This window comes from Triticum urartu, chromosome 7, assembly GCF_003073215.2.
Source record: "Triticum urartu cultivar G1812 chromosome 7, Tu2.1, whole genome shotgun sequence".
Taxonomy (NCBI): Eukaryota; Viridiplantae; Streptophyta; class Magnoliopsida; order Poales; family Poaceae; genus Triticum; species Triticum urartu.
In genome coordinates, this window is record NC_053028.1 from 6551859 (window position 1) to 6573954 (window position 22096).

Below are 22096 nucleotides of genomic sequence, written 5' to 3' on the forward strand. Positions count from 1 at the left end.
CACCTGCAGAGCTTTTTTCATATGGTTATAAGCCAGCCGTAGATAACCCAGGAGCAATCCAGTCCCATAAAAGGGGCATTTTCATACATGGCTTGGACTTCTGATGCGTATAGTAAGTGTCGAAGAGGTATCGAGGAGGCTACATTTTCCCTGGCAGTGTGGTTAGTGGTGCTTGTAGCATCAAGGAGGGGTCATATTTATGGATGAATATGTAGTGGTATTTATGGCACTAAGTCAAGCCCTTGTGTCAGACAGGATTTGCTGGCATGTAAGGTCAACTGGTCTGTGCTTTCTGTTTTTGTAAGTGATAGTGCTCGCGAGTCGGTTGAAAACGTGGACTCTAGATTTTCTTTAAGCTGTCAAATTTTCATGATATATATTCGGAAGTCTATGTTCTACTGAAATGCCCAATTGATGGTGTTTCAACATGTCAGGTTAATGAGGATGTCGTGAGCAGATTCCCGCATTTGGCAAGTTCGGTACAAAATGATGTTACGCAGTTAAAGGAGGCGACTGGAGAGGACGAGGGGGGCGCGCACATCCAAGACCTTGTTGCCGTCGTTCCGCGGATGACGAGGAGGAGGGCGAGGGAGGCATGTGCATAGGAGACCGCATTGCCGTCGTTGCAGCGCGCTCGACTCACGCGTGGCGGAAGCAGGGGGGAGGCGCCGACCAGTGGCCGCTCCGGTAAGTGGAAGACTGTACTACCACCGTAAATCTTTTTAGTCACGCATCGCTTTGTTAGTAGTAATCACCAGATAGATTACCTAGAGACCTGTAGCTGTATAGAGATAGAGGTGCAGGCATATATGTCTAGGGTTACAGGGTGACAAAAAACCAACTCACATGTATGATATATATATCCTTCTGATTTTAAGATGACCCAAGTGATTTAACACTCTTTTCTGGAAAATATCTTATTACTAGATTGTTTAGTTTGTGCTTATGTTCTACTGCTTGAAGCTGTAGATAAATCTTCGAATAAAGCTGTCAAATTGTCATGATATATTAAGGAGTATATGTTCTGCTGAAATGCCCAATTGATGGTGTTTCGACAGGTAAGGTTAATGAGGATGTCGAGAGCAGATTCCAGCATTTGGCAAGTTCAGTACAAAATGATATGCAGTTAAACAGAGCCATGGAGGCATCACTGGATTGTAAGTACCCCCTAATTGGTACTTTTGGTCAAAAGGGCTATCATAACTGCTGCTAGTTATTTCCTCATCAGTTATCCAGAAATTCTCTTACAATGAGATTATCTAGTTCGTGATTAGGTCCCACTGCTTGAAGCTGTAGATAAATCTTGAAATAAAGATATGGACATGACAAGTCTTAGTAGCCTACTACTGAAACTAGATGGAATAACATCCTTATAGCCCAAAGTCCAACTGATTGCTATCTCTCCCAGCTGCGACACCTGCAGAGCATTATATGGTCAAGCCATAGATAACCTAACAACAATCCAATCCCATAAAAGGGGGGGTTTTAATTCTAGTTCATAGGTAATTAGTTCCTAGCAAATGTTTAGTTCCTAGAACTTTTTAGTAATTATGAATTTATAGATATTTTTTTAGTAATTATATACCATTTTTATATGTAGCTACAGTTTGTGTAACTTAATTCTTTTATTTGACAATGTATAGATATGTCTGGAAATGACTACGCCGCAGCCTCTTCTTCGCGGATGATAAGCACAGGCGATGAAGCCGTAGAACCGTTGTCACGTCATGACGGTCCCAACACCTTGGGCGCATACAAGGATGGGCAGGACAACTACACATCCACTGGTTATGATTGTTAGAACAGGGTTGTGCTATATGTGTAGTTATCATATTGTATAGGGGCTTCTTTGCTTATTTCCCTTCATGTATATGTGCTGGCCTGTTGGCCCGATGGAATATAGGCTCACTTCATAACATGGTATAAGAGCTAGGGTTAGGTTCCCCAGCCGCCGCCGCCGCCTCTGGTCGCAGCCGCCGCCGGCAGCCGCTCCTCTCTTCATCGAGCCTCTCCCCTCTTCTTCCTGGTAGCTGCTGCCGCCTGCTGGTCCAGGCCGCTGCTGCCGCCGTCCTTCCCGGCCGGCGCCGCCTCCTCAACGTGCTGCTGCTGCTCTTCAACGAGCTGTTGCTGCTGCTCCTCTTCTCTGCTGCTGCTGCTGCTCTTCTTCAACGAGCTGCTGCTGCTGCTCTTCAAAGTGCGGCTGCTGCTGCTCTTCTCCTCCTGGTCTGCTGGTGGTCTTCAACGAGCTGCTGCTGCTGCTCTGCTGCAATGGCGCCCTCCACCACCACCGGTGCTATCCCAGTCCCACGATGTCCTGTTATCTTCAACGGACAGAACTACAGGGACTAGGTGCAGCACATGAAGCTGCACATGAGGGGCCAGCTTGTATAAGTGGAGCACCTCTCTGGTGCTCTGCCTTGTCCCCTGCTGCCCACTCCTCTAGCTGAGTTGGCCTTCCCTGTTGATGCCGATGAAACCAAGCAACGTGAGATGCTAGATGCTTTTGAAGAGGCCACTGAAGAGTATCAGAATCAACTCCACTTATACAAGCAATGGACAAATGACGATGCTCGAGCCTCTTCTATCTTGGTGAACAGCATGGATGTTGATCTCACCATGGATGTGGTGGCCCTTACCACTGCATATCAGATGTGGGAGCACCTTCGCCATCGCTATGAGTCTACAGGGGATGCCATGTATCTCTCTGTTGTTCGTCAAGAGCAACAACTACAACAGGGAGATGCTACTGTGGATGATTTCTACAAGGAGATGTTGGCGGTGTGGCGCCAATTGGACTCTCTGGGAGCTGATGTTTGTCGCAGATGTCAGTGTTGTGTGCGGCAACAAGCTAAGCTGGAGGTTCGTCGCCTCTACGACTTCCTCACTCGCCTCCGGCCGGAGTTCGAGCAGAGTCGTGCTCAGCTATTGGCACGCCATCCTCGGCTCTCTACTCTGGAGGCCCTTGCTGAGGTGCGATCTGAGGAGGTGCGCCTACGGAGCACGGGCTTATTGCCATCCTCTTCAGCAGTCCTGGCTGCCCGCGTTCCACCACCGCTGCCTGGTGTGCCCTCTTCTACACAGGTGGCAGCAACCTCCACTAGTGCTTTCTACAACTACTGCAAGCAGGATGGTCACATGATCACAGAGTGCATCAAGAGGAGGAAACAGGGTCGCTGTGGTGGCCGTCCTCAAAAGGACTCGGGAGGCTCCTCTAATTCTCGTGAGGGCTCCTTTGAGAAGGTTCACCAGGAGATGCTCACCTTGCTGCGCCGCCTTACTGCTTCTGCACCATCCTCAGGTTCTGCTGGTTCTGCTGGTCAGACGTCTGGTCCACCACCGCACTCTTCGTCAGGTACATCTTTGCCCTGGATTCTTGATTCTGGGGCCTCCTTCCACATGACACCACACAGAGATCATCTTTGTGCTGTCAATTCCATGCCTTCTCTTACAGTTCAGACTACAGATGGCACTTCTCTTTCTGTTGCCGCAAGAGGGACTCTTTCCACGTCTTCTTTTCATGTCCCTGCAGTTTCTCATGTTCCTAAACTGACTATGCAACTTCTATCTGCTGGTCAACTTACTGACTTGGTTTGTCATGTTATTCTGGATTCTGACTCTTGTTGTGTTCAGGATCGTCGTACGGGGACTCTGGTTGGGATCGGTCCTCGGCGCCATGACTCTCAGCGCCTTTGGGAGCTCGATTGGCTGCGCCTTCCTTCCGCTGCGTCCTCTAGCCAGTCGGACATCACCACCCCTTTTGCTTCAGCTGCCACCTCCACCACATCCTTCGCTCAGTGGCATCATCGATTGGGTCACATTTGTGGCTCCCGCTTGTCTTCTTTGGTTAGGAGTGGTGTTCTAGGGTCTGTATCTGGTGATAGTTCACTAACTTGTATGGGTTGTAAGCTTGGCAAGCAGATTCAACTTCCATATCCCTCTAGTAATTCTGTTTCTCAACGACCATTTGAACTTGTTCACTCTGATGTATGGGGTCCTGCCCCCTTTGTTTCGAAAGGGGGTCACAAATATTATATAATTTTCATTGATGATTTTTCTCGCCACACTTGGATCTACTTTATGTCATCTCGTAGTCAAGTGCTTCAAATTTACAAGTCGTTTGCTACCATGGTTCGCACTCAGTATGATTCCTCTGTTCGAGTTTTTCGTGCTGATTCGGCTGGCGAGTACCTATCTCGTGCGCTTCGTGGTTTCCTTGCTGAACAGGGTACCCTTCCTCAGTATTCCTGTCTTGGTGCACATGCTCAAAATGGGGTGGCTGAACGCAAACATCGTCACGTCCTTGAGACTGCTCGGGCTCTTCTTTTATCTTCTGCTGTTCCCCCGCACTTTTGGGCTGAGGCTGTCTCTACCGCTGTTTATCTCATTAATATTCAGCCTTCTGTTGCTCTTCAGGGAGGGATACCAGTTGATCATCTAGGTGATGGTCCAGCTGATTATAGTGGTCTACGCCTGTTTGGTTGTGCCTGTTTTGTTCTTCTCCACCCTCAGAACGCACCAAATTGACTGCTCAATCTGTTGAATGTGTTTTCCTTGGCTACAGTTTGGAGCACAAAGGTTACCGTTGCTGGGACCCTATTGCTCGAAGACTGAGAATCTCCAAAGATGTCACTTTTGATGAGTCTCGCTCCTTCTACCCTCGTCATTCTTCTACTGCCACAACCGAGTCGTTAGTCGAGCCTCTCTCTTTTTTGACTCTACCTGATTCTTCACCTTTATCGTCACCTGGTAGGTCCACTACTAGCCTTTCACCCGTGTTTGCTCATGAGCTTCAGCTTACACAGGATGAGGTTTCTATTCCTGACTCTCCAACTCGGGTTGAGCCATCCACTCTCTCTCCTTTTCCTTTTACCTACTCCCGTCGTGCTCAACACCCTTCTCCCTCTGATGCGCCACCTTCCACTTCCCCCCTCTCTCCGCTTCCTTTTGTCTACTCCCGTCGTGCTCGGCACCCTTCTCCCTCGGATGCGCCCACTTCCACTTCCACTCCTTCCCTGTTGGGTCCCATTCCTTCAGAACCACCTACCCCTCCTGCTCCTCGGTATAATCTGCGTGATCGCCACACTCTCCAGCCTCCTGCGTACTATGTTGCTGCTGCTACCACTCTTGTTGAGCCGTCTACGTATCGTGAGGCTGCTGCTCGTTCTGAATGGTAGCATGCTATGGCAGAGGAAATTCATGCTCTTGAGCGCATAGGCACTTGGGACCTTGTACCCCTGCCTACAGGCGATAGACCCATCACTTGCAAATGGGTCTACAAGGTTAAGACACATTCAGATGGTTCTCTCGTGCGCTACAAAGCTCGTCTTGTTGCGCGTGGCTTCCAACAGGAGTATGGTCGTGACTATGATGAGACTTTTGCTCCTGTTGCTCACATGACCACTGTTCGCACTCTTTTGGCTGTTGCTGCTGTTCGGCAGTGGTCCATCTCTCAATTAGATGTCAAGAATGCCTTCTTGAATGGTGAGCTGCGGGAAGTGGTCTATATGCAGCCGCCTCCTGGCTATACTGTCTCTGATGGCATTGTCTGTCGCCTTCAGCGCGCTCTTTACGGGCTGAAACAAGCTCCTCGTACCTGGTTTGAGCGTTTCTCCACCGTCATCACAAGGATTGGGTTCTCTGCTAGTGTTCATGATCCTGCTCTGTTTATTCACACTTCTCCTCGCGGTCGCACCCTTTTACTACTCTATGTTGATGACATGATTATCACAGGGGCTGACCACCAATTCATTGATTTTGTGAAGAAACGTCTACATGAGCAATTCTTGATGACTGATTTGGGTTCTCTTCGCTACTTTCTTGGACTTGAGATCATTTCTTCCCCTGAGGGTATTTATCTCTCTCAAGAGAAGTACATCCAAGATCTTCTCACTCGTGCCTGCCTCACTGATCAGCGCACGGTTGACACTCCTATGGAGTTTGGTCTCCATCTTCGTCCTGGTGAGGGTGAACCCCTTGCAGATCCCACACGCTACCGCCATCTTGTTGGGAGCCTTGTCTATCTAGGCATCACTCGTCCTGACATTCTTATGCTGTGCACATTCTAAGTCAGTTTGTCTCTGCTCCCACTCAACTTCACTACAGTCACCTTCTTCGTGTTCTTCGTTACCTTCGTGGTACCGTGACTCGTCGCTTATTCTTCCCTCGCTCCAGCTCTCTTCAGCTTCAGGCCTACTGTGATGCTACCTGGGCTAGCGATCCCACTGATCGCCGCTCTCTCTCTTCCTATTGTGTTTTTCTTGGCTCCTCCCTGATTGCCTGGAAGACCAAGAAGCAGACTGCTGTATCTCGCTCCAGTGCTGAGGCTGAGCTGCGAGCTATGGCGTCCGTGACTGCAGAAATTACTTGGCTACGATGGCTTCTTCAGGATTTTGGTGTTTCCACTGCTACACCGACCCCTCTGCTCTCCGACAGCACTGGGGCACTCAGCATTGCCCGTGATCCTGTTAAGCATGAGCTCACCAAGCACATCGGTGTTGATGCCTCCTACACGCGTTCTCAGGTGCAACACAGAATTGTGGCCCCTCAGTATGTGCCCTCGGAGCTTCAGCTTGCTGATTTTCTGACGAAAGCTCGGACACGGTCCCAACACAGCTTTTTCCTGTCCAAACTCGGTGTCCAAGATCCCCCTTGAGTTTGAGGGGGGGTGTTAGAACAGGGTTGTGCTGTATGTGTAGTTATCATATTGTATAGGGGCTTCTTTGCTTATTTCCCTTCATGTATATGTGCTGGCCTGTTGGCCCGATGGAATATAGGCTCACTTCATAACAATGATGAGCCCGGTACCGCCACAAATCCTGAAGACGCGACCGATCGCGATGAAGGGACCGGCCAAGGGGACCAGGCAGCTGGACAACCCAAAAGGCAACGCAAGCGTAGGCGCCGAAACATGCTTGGCACCAATAGGATTGTTATCAACCGAGTGTCTGAGGTGGGTCTACCTGTTAGGCCTCATTCGGTTTGGAGGATTTTTATAGGAAAAACATGGGAACAAGGATTCCAGAGGAAAATTTCCTATATATGCATTCGGTTTGTAGGAAATGCGTAAAGGAATTTCATAGGAATACTATTCATTTCCTATGCTTTTGGAGGAAACTACACATCCACTCAAAGCTCATTTTGTGCGTAGGAACGAGGCAAGTCAATTCCTTAGGGTGGCAAGTGCCATCCTATCAAATTCCTATGCTACTCCAAATTCCTACGTTTAGATTTCCTCCAAACCGAATGAGCCCTTAGTCCCAAGAAGGCCGAACAAGGTTACAGGAATGCCCTAGGCTGCATCCTTCGCGAAACCGTGAGCATTAACGAAACCAATCTCAGGTCGAAAGCGAACTAGAATTTGCGAGCGCTCCTCATATCGAAGCTGCACACTCATTACAAGTTCCCGGATGAGTCCCTAGACGAGACCACTCCGGTAAATAACACAGCCCTCTGCAAGTGGACCAAGCTTTTGAGTACATGGAAATCCAAAGCCAAAAGCGAATACCTTGAGAAAGATTACGAAACCGAGATAAAAAAGAAGTGGCCTTCGGTTTCTGAGGAGGACTGGAACCTGTTCAAGCAGCACTGCGAGACCCCTGAAGTCAAGGAGATGGAAAAATGGGGGAAGGAAATGCGGGCAAGGAACATTGGTCACCACACCCTTGGAAGCCGTGGTTACCTAGGGAAGAAGCCGAAGTGGGACAAGCAGGACGCTGAGTTTGCTGCAGCAGGCAACTATCCTGTCATGGTGCCAGAGACGAGGAGTAGGAGGGTCCACGCATCGGAGACCGTGTTGTCCTCGGCGCAGTGCCCTCGACTCACGCGCGCTGGAAGCAGGGTGGATGTGCCGACCAGTGGCCGCTCCGGTAAGTACAAGACTCTCTAGTTCCACATCGGTAGTTAACCGTCGAGTAGATAGTTCTTCGAATAAAGGCATGAATAACCCAAGAGCAATCCAATCCCATAAAAGGGGCATTTTTATACATGGTTGGAAATTCTCATGCGTATAGTAATGTACCGAAGAGGTATTGAGGTCTTGACACACGAACACGTCACGTATACCCTCGACGCCGGGGGTGATGCACCACAGCTCACGTCGAAGGAGACCCGACCGACAGCGCGATACGCAAGACAGTCGACGGGCGCTTTTGCAGACCCGAAAACCCCACACCCCTGGGAGGGACCCCGTCAGGGAGTGCGGCGGCTATGGGTTGCCGTAGGTCGATTCGCTCGCCCCTAGAGCCTCGGGATTCGCAGCTCTCAAACACGAAGAACAACAAATAACGAGATAGAAAAACGGTGGAGAGATAAAACGTAGATGAAAAAGTAGTATATTGATTTGTTCGATTGTGTGTTGTTCAATCGGCCATCACCCCCAACATATATAAGAGGCGGCTGGACTTTCCGTACAAGTAAAGGATTCATCTAGGCTTTTCTTACAAGAAAAAATTATATCAATTCACGTCCTAGAGTCCTAATTATATTCCAACTCGGATTAAGTCTGAATCTGGCCCAAACTCTGTCTTCCTTCTTGTGCGGGCCACCGGGCTTGCATATGATCTCCGATCAAGACGGCCCACATATCAAACTCGTGTGCCTCGACGATACGAACAACTCTCATGTTGATCACTTCTTCAAATAAGGCCATCTTGAATACTTTTCGAGGTCATCTTTATCTTCCAGTCGGACTTGGTCTTGCGGTAGACTGGATTATCCGAGTCTCATAGTGAATTTGTAGGCCATATACTATCTCTGATGATGACGACTCCAAAATCAAAGTTTACCATCTTGATGATACGCACAACTTCTGTATTGAACACTTCTTCATCCGAGGTCATCTTGATAAACTTTCAGGCATATGTTCAATTTCACTCGGATCCGAGCTCATCCACTCGGAGTCATTCACTTGGATCGTCTGACTGGACTTTTCACATCCGAGGTCATCTTGATAAACTTTCAGGCATATGTTCAATTTCACTCGGATCCGAGCTCATCCACTCGGAGTCATTCACTTGGATCGTCTGACTGGACTTTTCACTCGGATGTTTAGAGTTTTTCACTCGGAATACAATTTTCACTCGGAATATTTTCACCTGGAGGACAATGTCACTCAGATGACCATAATTCCACTCGGATGACTATATTTTCACTCGACCGTAAACTTTCACTCGGACGGTAAACTTTTTACTCGGAATATTTTCACCTGGAGGACAATGTCACTCGGATGACCATATTTCCACTCGGATGACTATATTTTCACTCGACCGTAAACTTTCACTCGGACGGTAAACTTTTCACTCGGATTTTCCAGCTGAAAACATAGCTTGATCTTGATTTGTCTCTCCAGGCCTCATACGACCTCGGATTGAGATTGAATTATATACGAAATCGATCGGCTCGATGAGACGAAACTTTTCCGTGTTGAAGGTTTTTCAATTCAAGGCCGTCTTGAAGGCCGAATTGCTCACGCATTGTCATCAGACATTCATCAAATGTGTCTGGTGTCAAGCGTAATATTTTGGTCTCTGGCCTGTCCAGACCGTATTGACTATAACTTTTGCATATGACCTCGGATTGAGACAAATTATATATGAAAATTGATCGTATCGACGAGACGAAGACAATTCATTTAGAGCACTCCTTCATCTAAGGTCATATTGAGGACGTAATCGGCCGAAAAACACTCAAAACATTAAATTTTGTCACTCGGAGTACAGCTTCGGCCACTGAGATGAGGTCGAATGGCGATAGCCTAAACATCAAAGTCGTTCCACTCGACGATATGAAACTTTCTCATGCTGAAAACCCTTTCACTCTGTATCATGCCAAAATCAGGTGTCAACACATGCCCCCCTGTTTTTCGGCAAAGCTTGCATGCCGAAAAATAATATGCATGGTGTTCGTTCTAAGGACGATGTCAACACTCCATCGGCCATTTATTTTTCTCAGGGCGATAATTATGTATCGGCCATGTTTGTGCTAAGGGCGATAATTGTATATCGGCCATTGCCTACTTAGGCTTCCTGCCACACACTCGGGTGGTATTTCTTCAAATATTTGCCATTGAGAGCTCGAGGTAACAATGCCCCCTGTTTTGATTCCACCAAATATGAATTTCCGGGAACAACTCTTGTAATCCTAAAAGGACCTTCCCAACTTGGAGACCACTTCCCGAATTTTCTATCTCTTGAACCAATCGGCAAAATCACTTTCCAGACGAGATCACCAACTTGAAAATTCTTCAACTTGACTTTCTTATTGTAAGCTCTTGCCACCCTCAACTTATCTCTCTCTATGGCCTTTAAAGCAACCAAACGTTTATCGGCAACCTCATCAATATTGTCCATCATTAAGTTATAAAAGTCTACTGCCGATAAATCATTTTGTTTGGCTATTCTCAAAGCATTCAAATTTACCTCCACTGGTAAAACAGCCTCTTGACCATATACTAGCTCATATGGAGTCACCTTCGTAGCACCATGCCTTGAAATTCTATGTGCCCATAAAGCTTCAGACAACAACTCATGCCATTTCCTTGGATTATCCTCAATCTTCCTCTTGATGAGTTTGATTAAAATTTTATTGCTAGACTCGGCTTGTCCATTAGCTTGGGCATAATACGGAGAGGAATTGAGCAAATTTATATTATAAGATTCGGCAAACTCTCTGACTTGGTGTGACATAAAAGATGAACCTTGATTTGTAGTTAACGTTTGAGGAATACCGAATCTATGAATAATGTGCTCGGTTATGAATTGAATTACCTCCGTATGTGTCATGTTCTTGAGAGGTACTGCTTCAGACCATTTAGTGAAATAATCAGTTGCCACCAACACGAACCGATGCCCCTTTGAGGAAGATGGATGAATTTGCCCAATAAAGTCTAAACCCCATCCTCTGAAAGGCCACGGCTTGATAATAGGATGCAACATAGCAGCAGGAGTCAATTGAATATCACCAAATTTTTGACAAGCTTCGCACCCTTTATAATATCTGAAGCAATCGTTAATCATGGTCGGCCAATAAAACCCAGCACATCGTAATAACCATTTCATCTTGGGAGACGACTGGTGAGTACCACAAATGCCCTCATGTACCTCTCCCATAGCAACTCTTGCTTGGTCCTCATCCAAGCACTTTAAAAGAACATCATCAACTGTTCGGCGATAAAGGTCACCATCCCTCATAGTATATTTGAAAGCCATACGCCGAACAGCCCTGTCCACCCTTTCACTCGGATTGCGCAAGTAAGCAACAATAGGCTTCCTCCAGTCGGAATTGTCATCTGCACTAGATTTTTTGTTAATGACCGAATCAGTGGGTTCTGGTTCGGCCTCTTCTATACTGGTAAGACAAGACATCGGACTTTGAGAAATATGAAACATGCCATGATCAACATGATATCCAGATGCTTGCTGTGCCAACTCATTTGCTTTCCAATTGTCATGTCTAGATATATGTGCAATGCTAAAACAATCCAAAGTAGAAATTATATCTAGACATCTATCAAGATAAACATTAAGTGATTCGTCCAAACACTGAAAGACATTAGATATTTGCTGCACTACTAGTAACGAATCACCGTAAGCCTCAATATGCGTAACACCTATAGCAAGTAACATCTCTAGGCCGAATAACAATGCTTCATATTCGGCTTGATTGTTTGTGCAAAAATATTCTAAGCGGCATGAGGCTTCAAAAATAGCACCATGAGGAGATATATAAACAATACCAACACCTTGGCCATTGCTACAAACTGAACCATCAAAGTATAATCTCCATGGCACTAATGAAACAAGGTTCATATCATCATCATTCTTGTCATTAATCCGATGCTCAACAATGAAATTAGCAACAATTTGGCCTTTCATGGATTTTAGAGATTCATAAGCCAAATCATATTCAATCAAAGCATAAGCCCACTTGCCAATTCTACCACTAAGAATTGGCCTATGCAACATGTATTTAATGACATCGGTTTGACAAGCTACTACACAAGCACTTGGCACTAAATAATGTCTCAGTTTTGTACAAGCATAATATAAGCATAGACATAATTTCTCAATAAATGTATACCTTGTCTCTGCGTCCAATAAGCGGCGGCTCAAATAAGTGATGGCATGCTCTTTTCCTTCGGTCTCTTGAGTTAGAACAGCACCAATAACTCCTTCCTCTACTGCAATGTAAAGTCTGAAGGGTTCCCTATGCTTGGGTGCTCTCATCACCGGAGGAGTGCACAAATAATTCTTGATCATATCAAATGCTTCTTGCTGTTTTGCCCCCCAAGTGAAATTAGTATCATTCTTTAACCGAAGGATAGGAGTAAATGCATCAACTTTCCCTGACAGATTAGCTATGAACCTTCTCAAATAATTGACCTTGCCAAGGAACTTTTGCATATCTCTCTTGCATGTTGGAGCCTCCACTTTCTGTATAGCCTCTATCTTTTTGGGATCAATCTCTATGCCATCTTCATGAATAATGAAACCCAAAAACTTGCCAGCTGACACGCCAAAAGCACACTTCAAAGGATTCATCTTCAGTCCATACGTTTTCATTCTTTCAAAAGCTAAACGCAAATCGGCCAAGTGAGATTCAAAAGCATCCGATTTGACAACAATATCATCAATATAAACTTCAAGTATGATACCGAGTAAATCATAAAAAATCAAATTCATAGCCCTTTGATATGTGGCTCCAGCATTTTTTAATCCGAATGTCATCACTGTCCACTCGAATAAACCAAGGAAACCAGGGCATCGAAAAGCAGTCTTGTACATGTCCTCTTCGGCCATAAAAATTTGATTGTATCCGGCATTACCATCTAGAAAGCTAATAACCTTATGCCCAGAAGCATCATTAATAAGCATATCGGCTATTGGCATAGGATACTCATCTTTGGGTGTAGCCCTATTCAAATCTCTGAAATCAATGCACACTCTCAACTTGCCGGATCCTTTCTTCTCCACTGGGACAATGTTAGAAATCCACTCGGCGTACCTGCAAGGTCGAATGAAATTAGCTTCAAGCAATCGACCGATCTCTTCCTTGATCCGGTCATATGTTTTTGGATTAAATTTTCTGGCCGATTGTTTATAAGGTCTAAAACCGGCCTTTATAGACAACCGATGCTCCACTAGCTCTCGGCTTAACCCTGGCATCTCATGATATTCCCATGCAAAGCAACAAACATATTCTTTCAGTAGCTCGATTAACTTAGCCTTACAATCGGCTTTTAAATTTTTGTTTATAAATGTCGGTCGAGTGACTGAACCATTTCCAATATTTACTTCTTCTAACGGATCGGCTGATGTAAAACCTTGTCCAAGTTTATCCATGTCATCCAACTCCTCTATAGACTCATACATATCGTTCTCATTGGACCGATACTTTACAAGACGTTTTTGTAACCACTCGGAATTAGGATCCATTTAAACATATCATACATTGGAGCCGATTGCATTCACTCAGCTTTAAAGAGACAGGCACAAAACCATTCTTGGTCGCGCTGAGAAAATCAAATTCTGATAAGTCACGTCCCGTCAAGCAAGTAGCGTTGGGATGTTGCCAATCCACCGATGCATCGGCCAAATCAACACAGGCCGAGTTATCCGCGTGAATAACTTCCACTTCATCATCAACCCACTAAATCAAAAACTGGTGCATAGTGGATGGCACGCACTGGTTTGCATGAACCCAATCACGGCCTAGTATGACGTTGTAGTTACTTTGCACCTCAGCGACAAAGAATGCAGTAGCCAAAGTTTTGCTTCCGACTGTAAGCTCCACATACATCACACCTTTGGCTTCAGTTTTCTCTTTGCCTTCAAATCCATTGAGCACCATATTGGTCTTGATCAATTCTTCATCAGGCAAACCCAATCTCTTGAATACCGAATAGGGCATAAGATTTACCACAGCACCACCATCAACAAGCATCCGAGTGAGCGGCGATCCATTGATATGACCTCTAAGATATAATGGTTTCAGATGCGTTACTGGTTCTTGTGGCTTCTCGAATATTGCGTTTTTAGGGCCAAAATCCAGCTGAGCCACCTCCCCTTCTTCATCTACAGCACGAAACTCAGCAGGTAAGTAATACACCATATTGATATCCATACCTTCATGAACCGGCGTAGACTCATAGTCCAACATATCAGCCTCCTCTTCGAGTGCATCCACCGATTCTGAAATTTGTCCGAGTGAAGGAGAAGTCAGAAGTGTCACAGACGATGTGATATCTGTTGCATCGTCCTCCTTTGGTGATGTAGGTGTTGCTGTGATAGATGTAGAAGCTATTGTATCTTTTATTTGTTTAGGCCTCCACACTTGTTTTGCTGGAACCATGGGTCGAGTGTCATTGAACAACTTATCCCTTTGTTTCTCGGCCTCCTTTTCTGCCATCTCTTGACTCCTTAACCTCTGTAGTTTCCTCTTTTGTGTCTTTGTTAGCCCTGGAGGACACCACTTTGGCTGAGTGTATTTAGGATCTCTCGTTTTTACCTGGCTGGTGCTTGCTTCATGGTCATTGGCCGAGTGCTTTGGCGCGATAGCAAGTATCGGCTCAGTCGGATTGCTATGCACAATCGGCTGTTGTATGGCGAATGTTTCGGTGCCCAAGATAAGTGAGTCGGCATCCATTTTCTCCTTGCCTTTTGCCGACTCAATTGCTGCAACACTTGGTGATTTAACACGCCATTCTTTTCGACTTTCCAGATGCATGAAATTTCCACTCGAGCGCACCTTTTTACTCGGATGGAATCCACTCGGATGGAATTCACTCGGATGACTTCCACCTGGGTGCATTCTTACACTCGGATAATTTCCACTCGGTCGCATATTTTGACCAGCCGACTGATAGTCACCGATGTTGAGTCGGCCATTATATGAGTAGTCAAGTCGATCCCAAACAGATTGCGTATACTCTCCTGGAAATTGCGCCCTTGGTCCACTCGGTTTTGTATACTGACTGAACATATCAGCTGATGGTGACCTTGGTCGTTTCAGATGAGTCGGTCGATTGAAACTAGAACCGGCCGAGTGGTTAGCATACTTGGACAACAACATATCAAAAGTTGGCTTGATCTGCTTGCGTTGCACTTTAGCTTCATTCTTCTTCCACTTGCCAACTTCCGGACTCTTGGGCTTGACAAATTTAACACGAGCATTTTCTTGCACTTGCGGTTGCCCCCCGAGTGTAGGGTTCTTGATGGTGATTTTGATCACTTCCTTGCCATCGGGTTGCTTATCAAGCACAACTTGTCTCCCCAAGACCTTGCTGTCCTCCTTGTCTTTCCTGGGCTCACCAACAATGACATTAGCTTTATTAGCAGATTCGGCTACCTCCGGCCGAATGAGTAGTTTCTTCCCCTCCAAACCCATGGTATTCATTGGAAAAGGTTGTTTATCAACTTGCATCTCAGAAAAGTTCAATCGTCCGTCATTAATGGCCGATTGTATCTGTCGTTGAAAAACATTGCAATCATTAGTAGCATGAGAAAAAGAATTATGATACTTGCAATAAGCACGCCGTTTTAGCTCTTCAAACGGCGGTAAAGTATGAGATATTCTAATAATCTTAGCCTGCAACAGAGCATCAAATATTCTATCACACTTAGCAATGTTAAAAGTAAACTTCATATCTTCATCACGATTCTTATGAATCGGTTTCAGATCATTGCAAGTAAAGGGTTTGGCTTTAGATGGCCAAACAAATTCAGTAGAAAAAACATCACCCCCATCATCCGAGTGATCACTGTCATATTCCACCATATTCATCTTTGGACGATCGGCTTTGTACCTATGCACTTCTTTGAGGTCTTTGCTTCGGCTTTCCTGAGCCAAAGCCCTTTGTAAGACTTGGTTGATATTTAAGAACTCGTAGCCTTCTAGTTTTTCTCTAATGGGAGTTCTCAAACCACTCAGCACTAGGTCTGCCAAGTCCCTCTCGGTTATCACCAAACTAAAACACCGGTTTTTTGTTTCTCTGAATCTCTTGACGTAATCGGAGACCGATTCATCATGCTTCTGTTTAACCGATGTTAGATGTGACAACTTGAGTTCATTGTCGCCACTATAAAAGTGATCATGAAACTTCTGCTCTAGCTGCGACCAAACCCGAATGGAACCATGGGGTAAAGAAGAAAACCATGAAAATGCGGTACCAGTTAATGATAAAGGAAATAAACGCACTTTCAATTCATTCAATGAGCCTGCCTCACCCAATTGTGCTAAATATTGACTAACATGCTCCCATGTGGTTTTTGTGCCTTCTCCATTAAATTTAACAAAATCTGGAATTTTATATCCTGGAGGGCACTGGATGGCATCAAAGTACTCGGGGTACGGCTTTTGGTAAATCCGATTCCGAGGTAACTCAACTCCAAAATTCTCTCGAAGCATTTTAGCCATCTCCTCTCTAAGATTAGCTAGACCATCATCCATAGTGGACGATGAAGCTTGTGGCAGTGGCATAGGAGGAGCAGGGTTACTAGCTGTAGGTAGGAATTGTGGCATGTACGTCGACCCATAATTTGGTAATGGTCGAGTGGATGTAGCTGTAGGTAGGGTTTGGTTCGGCGTTGCCACCGAACCTGGCATACTCATAATAGGATTAATGGGTGCAACCACAATCTGATTTGTTTGGGTAGGATAATAAGTCATCGGCACGGGAGGCGCCGATGAGATGGGCAAAGACAGATTAGGGTTTTGCACACTAGCAGCTACACCACCATTACCACTAGACGATTGAGATATATTCTTCTGAGCATTAGTATTTTCTATGAAAGTTTGATAGACTAGATTGTTACCATCAGCAATACGACTTTCAATCTCAGCCCACTGCTTAGGAGAAAAGGCAGTACTTACAGAAGGTTTAACCTGTTCAGTTTGAAGAGGAGGGAACTTGATTTCTTCAATCGGAGTGATGTTGCCTTGGCGATCTTTCTTGAATTTTGCAAGGAACTCCTGCAGGTCCTTCTCCTCGCGTGCCTTCTTTTACTCCTCATAAACTTGGCGATGATCGGCCGATATCTCATCAAGACTGGGCTTAATGATGTTATCGGCGTCTACCTCAGATGGCTTGGGAATATCAGACATGGTGGATGATGACGATTGATCTTCGTTCCCCAGCGGAGTCGCCAAAAAGTGTGTTGACACACGAACACGTCACGTGTACCCTCGACGCCGGGGGTGATGCACCGTAGCTCACGTCGAAGGAGACCCGACCGACAGCACGATACGCAAGACAGTTGACGGGCGCTTTTGCAGACCCGAAAACCCCACACCCCCGGGAGGGACCCCGTCAGGGAGTGCGGCGGCTATGGGTTGCCCTAGGTCGATTCGCTCGCCCCTAGAGCCTCGGGATTCGCAGCTCTCAAACACGAAGAACAGCGAAGAACGAGATAGAAAAACGGTGGAGAGATAAAACGTAGATGAAAAAGTAGTATATTGATTTGTTCGATTGTGTGTTGTTCAATCGGCCATTACCCCCAACATATATAAGAGGCGGCTGGACTTCCCGTACAAGTAAAGGATTCATCTAGGCTTTCCTTATAAGAAAAAATTACATCAATTCACGTCCTAGAGTCCTAATTATATTCCAACTCGGATTAAGTCTGAATCTGGCCCAAACTCTGTCTTCCTTCTTGCGCGGGCCACCGGGCTTGCATATGATCTCCGATCAAGATGGCCCAAATATCAAACTCGTGTGCCTCGACGATACGAACAACTCTCATGTTGATCACTTCTTCAAATAAGGCCATCTTGAATACTTTTCGAGGTCATCTTTATCTTCCAGTTGGACTTTGTCTTGCGGTAGACTGGATTATCCGAGTCTCGTAGTGAATTTGTAGGGCATATACTATCTCTGATGATGACGACTCCAAAATCAAAGTTTACCATCTTGATGATACGCACAACTTCTGTATTTAACACTTCTTCATCCGAGGTCATCTTGATAAACTTTCAGGCATATGTTCAATTTCACTCGGATCCGAGCTCATCCACTCGGAGTCATTCACTTGGATCATCTGACTGGACTTTTCACTCGGATGTTTAGAGTTTTTCACTCGGAATATAATTTTCACTCGGAATATTTTCACCTGAAGGACAATGTCACTTGGATGACCATAATTCCACTGGGATGACTATATTTTCACTCGACCGTAAACTTTCACTCGGACGGTAAACTTTTTACTCGGAATATTTTCACCTGGAGGACAATGTCACTCGGATGACCATATTTCCACTTGGATGACTATATTTTCACTCGACCGTAAACTTTCACTCGGACGGTAAACTCTTCACTCGGATTTTCCAACTGAAAACATAGCTTGATCTTGATTTGTCTCTCCAGGCCTCATACGACCTCGGATTGAGATGAATTATATACGAAAATCAATCGGCTCGACGAGACGAAACTTTTCCGTGTTGAAGGTTTTTCAATTGAAGGCCGTCTTGAAGGCCGAATTGCTCACGCATTGCATCAGACATTCATCAACATGTGTCTGGTGTCAAGCGTAATATTTTGGTCTCTGGCCTGTCCAGACCGTATTGACTATAACTTTTGCATATGACCTCGGATTGAGACAAATTATATATGAAAATCGATCGTCTCGACGAGACGAAGACAATTCCTTTAGAGCACTCCTTCATCTAAGGTCATATTGAGGACGTAATCGGCTGAAAAACACTCGGAACATTAAATTTTGTCACTCGGAATACAGCTTCGGCCACTGAGATGAGGTTGAATGGCGATAGCCTAAACATCAAAGTCGTTCCACTCGACGATATGAAACTTTCTCATGCTGAAAACCCTTTCACTCTGTATCATGCCAAAAGTCAGGTGTCAACATGAGGAAGCTACGTATTCTCTGGCAGTGTGGTTAGTGGTGCTTATAGCATCAAGGAGGGGTCCTATGTATGAATATGTATTGGTATTTATATCATTAAGTCAAGCCCTTGTGTCACACAGAATTTGCTGGGCACGCAAGGTCGGCTGGTCTGTGCTTTTTGTAAGTGATGGTGCTCCCGAGTCAGTTGAAAACGTGGACTCTAGATTTTCTTTAAGCTAACAAATTTTCATGATCTATATTCAGAAGTATATGTTCTACTGAAATGCCCAATTGATGGTGTTTCTACAGGTCAGGTTAATGAGGATGTCGAGAGCAGATTCCAGCATTTGGCAAGTTCAGTACACAATGATGTTATGCAGTTAAAGGCAGCGAACGGAGAGGACGAGGGAGGCGTGCACATCCAAGACCTTGTTGTCGTCGTTCCGCGAATGACGAGGAGGAGGGCGAGGGAGGCATGCGCGTTGGAGACTGCGTTGCCGTCGTTGCAGCGCACTCAACTCACACGCGGTGGAAGCAGGGGGGAGGCCCCGACCAATGGCCGCTCCGGTAAGTGGAAGACTGTACTACCACTGTAAATAAATCTTTTTAGTCCCGCATTGCATCGGTAGTAGTAATCACCAAATAGATTACCTAGAGACCTGTAGCTGTACACTGGTAGAGGTGTAGGCATAGATGTCTAGGGTTACAGGGTGACAAAAAACCAACTCACATGGAGGCGTCACTAGATTGTAAGTCCCCCCCTAATTCGTACTTTTGGTGAAAAGGGCTATCATAACTGCTGCTAGTTATTTCCTCAGGAGTTATCCAGAAAATCTCTTGCAATGAGATTATCTAGTTCATGATTAGGTCCCACTACTTGAAGCTGTAGATAAATCTTCAACTAAAGATATGGACATGACAAGTCTTAGTAGCCTACTGAAACTAGATGGAATAACATCCTTATAGCCCAAAGCCCAACTGATTGCTATCTGTCCCAGCTGTGACACCTGCAGAGCATTATATGGTTAAGCCATTGATAACCCAAGAAGAATCGAATCCCATAAGGCCTTGTACAATGCTAGGTGCTTAGGGAGGTGCTTAGAAAAATAGACCGGGTTTTTTCGAAGCACCAGTGCCTCTTTCTACAGGAGAGACGCCTAATTAAGTGTCTACCCTCTATAAATAAGCACCAGTGCTTAAAAAAAGACTGGTTTATTTCTCTAAGCACCTCCCCTAAGCGTCTTGCATTGTACAAGGTCTAACAGGGGGATTTTTAATTCTAGTTCCTAGCAAATATTTAGTTCATAGAATCTTTCAGTAATTATAGATTTTATAGATATTTTTAGTAATTCTATAGCATTTTTATATGTAGTTACATTTTGTGTAGCTTAATTCTTTTATTTGACAATTTACAGATATGTCTGGAAACGACTCCGCTGCAGCCTCTTCTTCGCGGACGATAAGCGCGGGCGATGAAGCTGTAGAACCGTCATCACGTCATGGTGGCCCAGACGCCTTGGGCACATACACAGATGGGCAGGACGACTACACATCCACTGTTCATGATGAGTCCTGCACCGCCGCAAATCCTGAAGATGCGACCGATCGCGACGAAGGGACCGGCCAAGGGGACCAGGCAGCTGGACAACCTAAAAAGCAACGGAAACCTAGGCGCCCAAACATGCTTAGCACCGATAGGATTGTCATCAACCGAGTGTCTGAGGCGGGTCTACCTCTTAGTCCCAAGAAGGCCGAACAAGGTTACAGTAATGGCCTAGGCTGCATCCTTCGCGAAACCGTGAGCATTAACGAAACCAATCTCAGGTCGAAAGCCAACGAGAATTTGCGAGCACTCCTCATATCGAAGCTGCACACTCATTACAAGTTCCCGGATGAGTCCCTAGACGAGACCACTCCGGTAAATAACACAGCCCTCTGCAAGTGGACCAAGCTTTTGAGTACATGGAAATCCAAAGCCAAAAGCGAATACCTTGAGAAAGATTACGAAACCGAGATAAAAAAGAAGTGGCCTTCGGTTTCTGAGGAGGACTGGAACCTGTTCAAGCAGCACTGCGAGACCCCTGAAGTCAAGGAGATGGAAAAATGGGGGAAGGAAATGCGGGCAAGGAACATTGGTCACCACACCCTTGGAAGCCGTGGTTACCTAGGGAAGAAGCCGAAGTGGGACAAGCAGGACGCTGAGTTTGCTGCAGCAGGCATATCAAACCCCTTCAAGGAATTTGAAAACCCACGTGAAAATGATTACATCAGGGGCCGGTGCAAGTATGATGAAGCGACTAAGGCATGGGTATTGGACGAGAAAACGGCGAAAGTCAAGGAACTCCTGGTAATTGATTAACCTGTTTATTTTTTGTTATGCTAATTAAGTAGATTCCTTTCCAAGTAGTCACATTTCTAAACTGTCACCTCCGTATTGTAGAGGCAGTATCATGTGGAATCTCAAAGCTCCCAGGAGTCAGAGTGCTCGGCAATGTGGGATGACCCTCTGAACAGGTCGATCAACGTGGTGCTCGGCAAGGACCCGAAAACGAGGCCGGCTTATGGTCGTGTGAACGGCGTCGGGCTCAACGAAAAATGGGACACGCATTATCCCGAAGACCGCGAGCTTGCAAGGCAGAGAAGGAGAGCCGGCCGAGCTAGTTTCGAATCCAGATTGGCTGGAATGAGAGAAGAACTTAAAGAAGAAATGAGAGAGGAAGTCGAGGTGAAAGCCAAAGCCATGGCGACAGCCCAGGTCATGGAAATGTGGCCCGATCTAATTGAGGCCGTCAAGCGAAGTTTAGCATCGGGGCAAACAGCGCCACCATCATCCGCTTTCACGTTGGCGCCGGCCAATGTCATTTTGGAGAAAGAGCCGCGTCCTGGTGCACATCATAGCAGCCGCTCTGCCCCTTTCATGGGCTAGAGATCGTCACTGGCTGATGTCGAGCCCTAACGTTAAGCGTTGCTGGCTCAACGAATACCTTCTTCCATGGTTCGTTGTTCTGATCTCTAACATCGCCGATGCGTACATGTTTCGCAGGAAGACACTGCACGCACTCTCCTCACCAGGGTGAAGGGCCAAACGGCACGATGCTGAACCTAATGAGTTTGATGCAAGTTTGGATTTTCATCTTCTTCATACTTTGTGTGGAATACTGCTATGTTACATTGGCTGCTAGGGCTCATTATTCTGTTTGTGTTCATCCTTTGTTGAGAGAGGACTCCCTAGTTTGTATGTACTTTTTGTGCCTAGAGAAGTA

General features: G+C 45.8%; 1 protein-coding gene across 1 annotated transcript; it reads left to right on the forward strand.

Moving 5' to 3' along the window:
• The first annotated feature begins 7256 nt into the window (after positions 1-7256).
• On the forward strand, positions 7257-21759 carry LOC125518043. The gene is made up of 4 exons (XM_048683006.1): positions 7257-7865; positions 19143-19400; positions 20249-21180; positions 21274-21759. Exons 1-4 carry the CDS (start codon positions 7610-7612, stop codon positions 21757-21759), a joined length of 1932 nt encoding a protein of 643 aa, XP_048538963.1. The 5' UTR covers positions 7257-7609.
• Positions 21760-22096: the final 337 nt, after the last annotated feature.

Excerpts from the sequence above, each read along its gene's own strand:
- LOC125518043 (XM_048683006.1), top strand. The coding sequence starts at position 7,610 with ATGGAAAAATGGGGGAAGGAAATGCGGGCAAGGAACATTGGTCACCAC. Across the intron at positions 7,866-19,142 it reads GCCGACCAGTGGCCGCTCCG|GTCAGGTTAATGAGGATGTC; the intron begins GTAAGTACAAGA and ends GTGTTTCTACAG. Across the intron at positions 21,181-21,273 it reads CGAAAGTCAAGGAACTCCTG|AGGCAGTATCATGTGGAATC; the intron begins GTAATTGATTAA and ends TCCGTATTGTAG.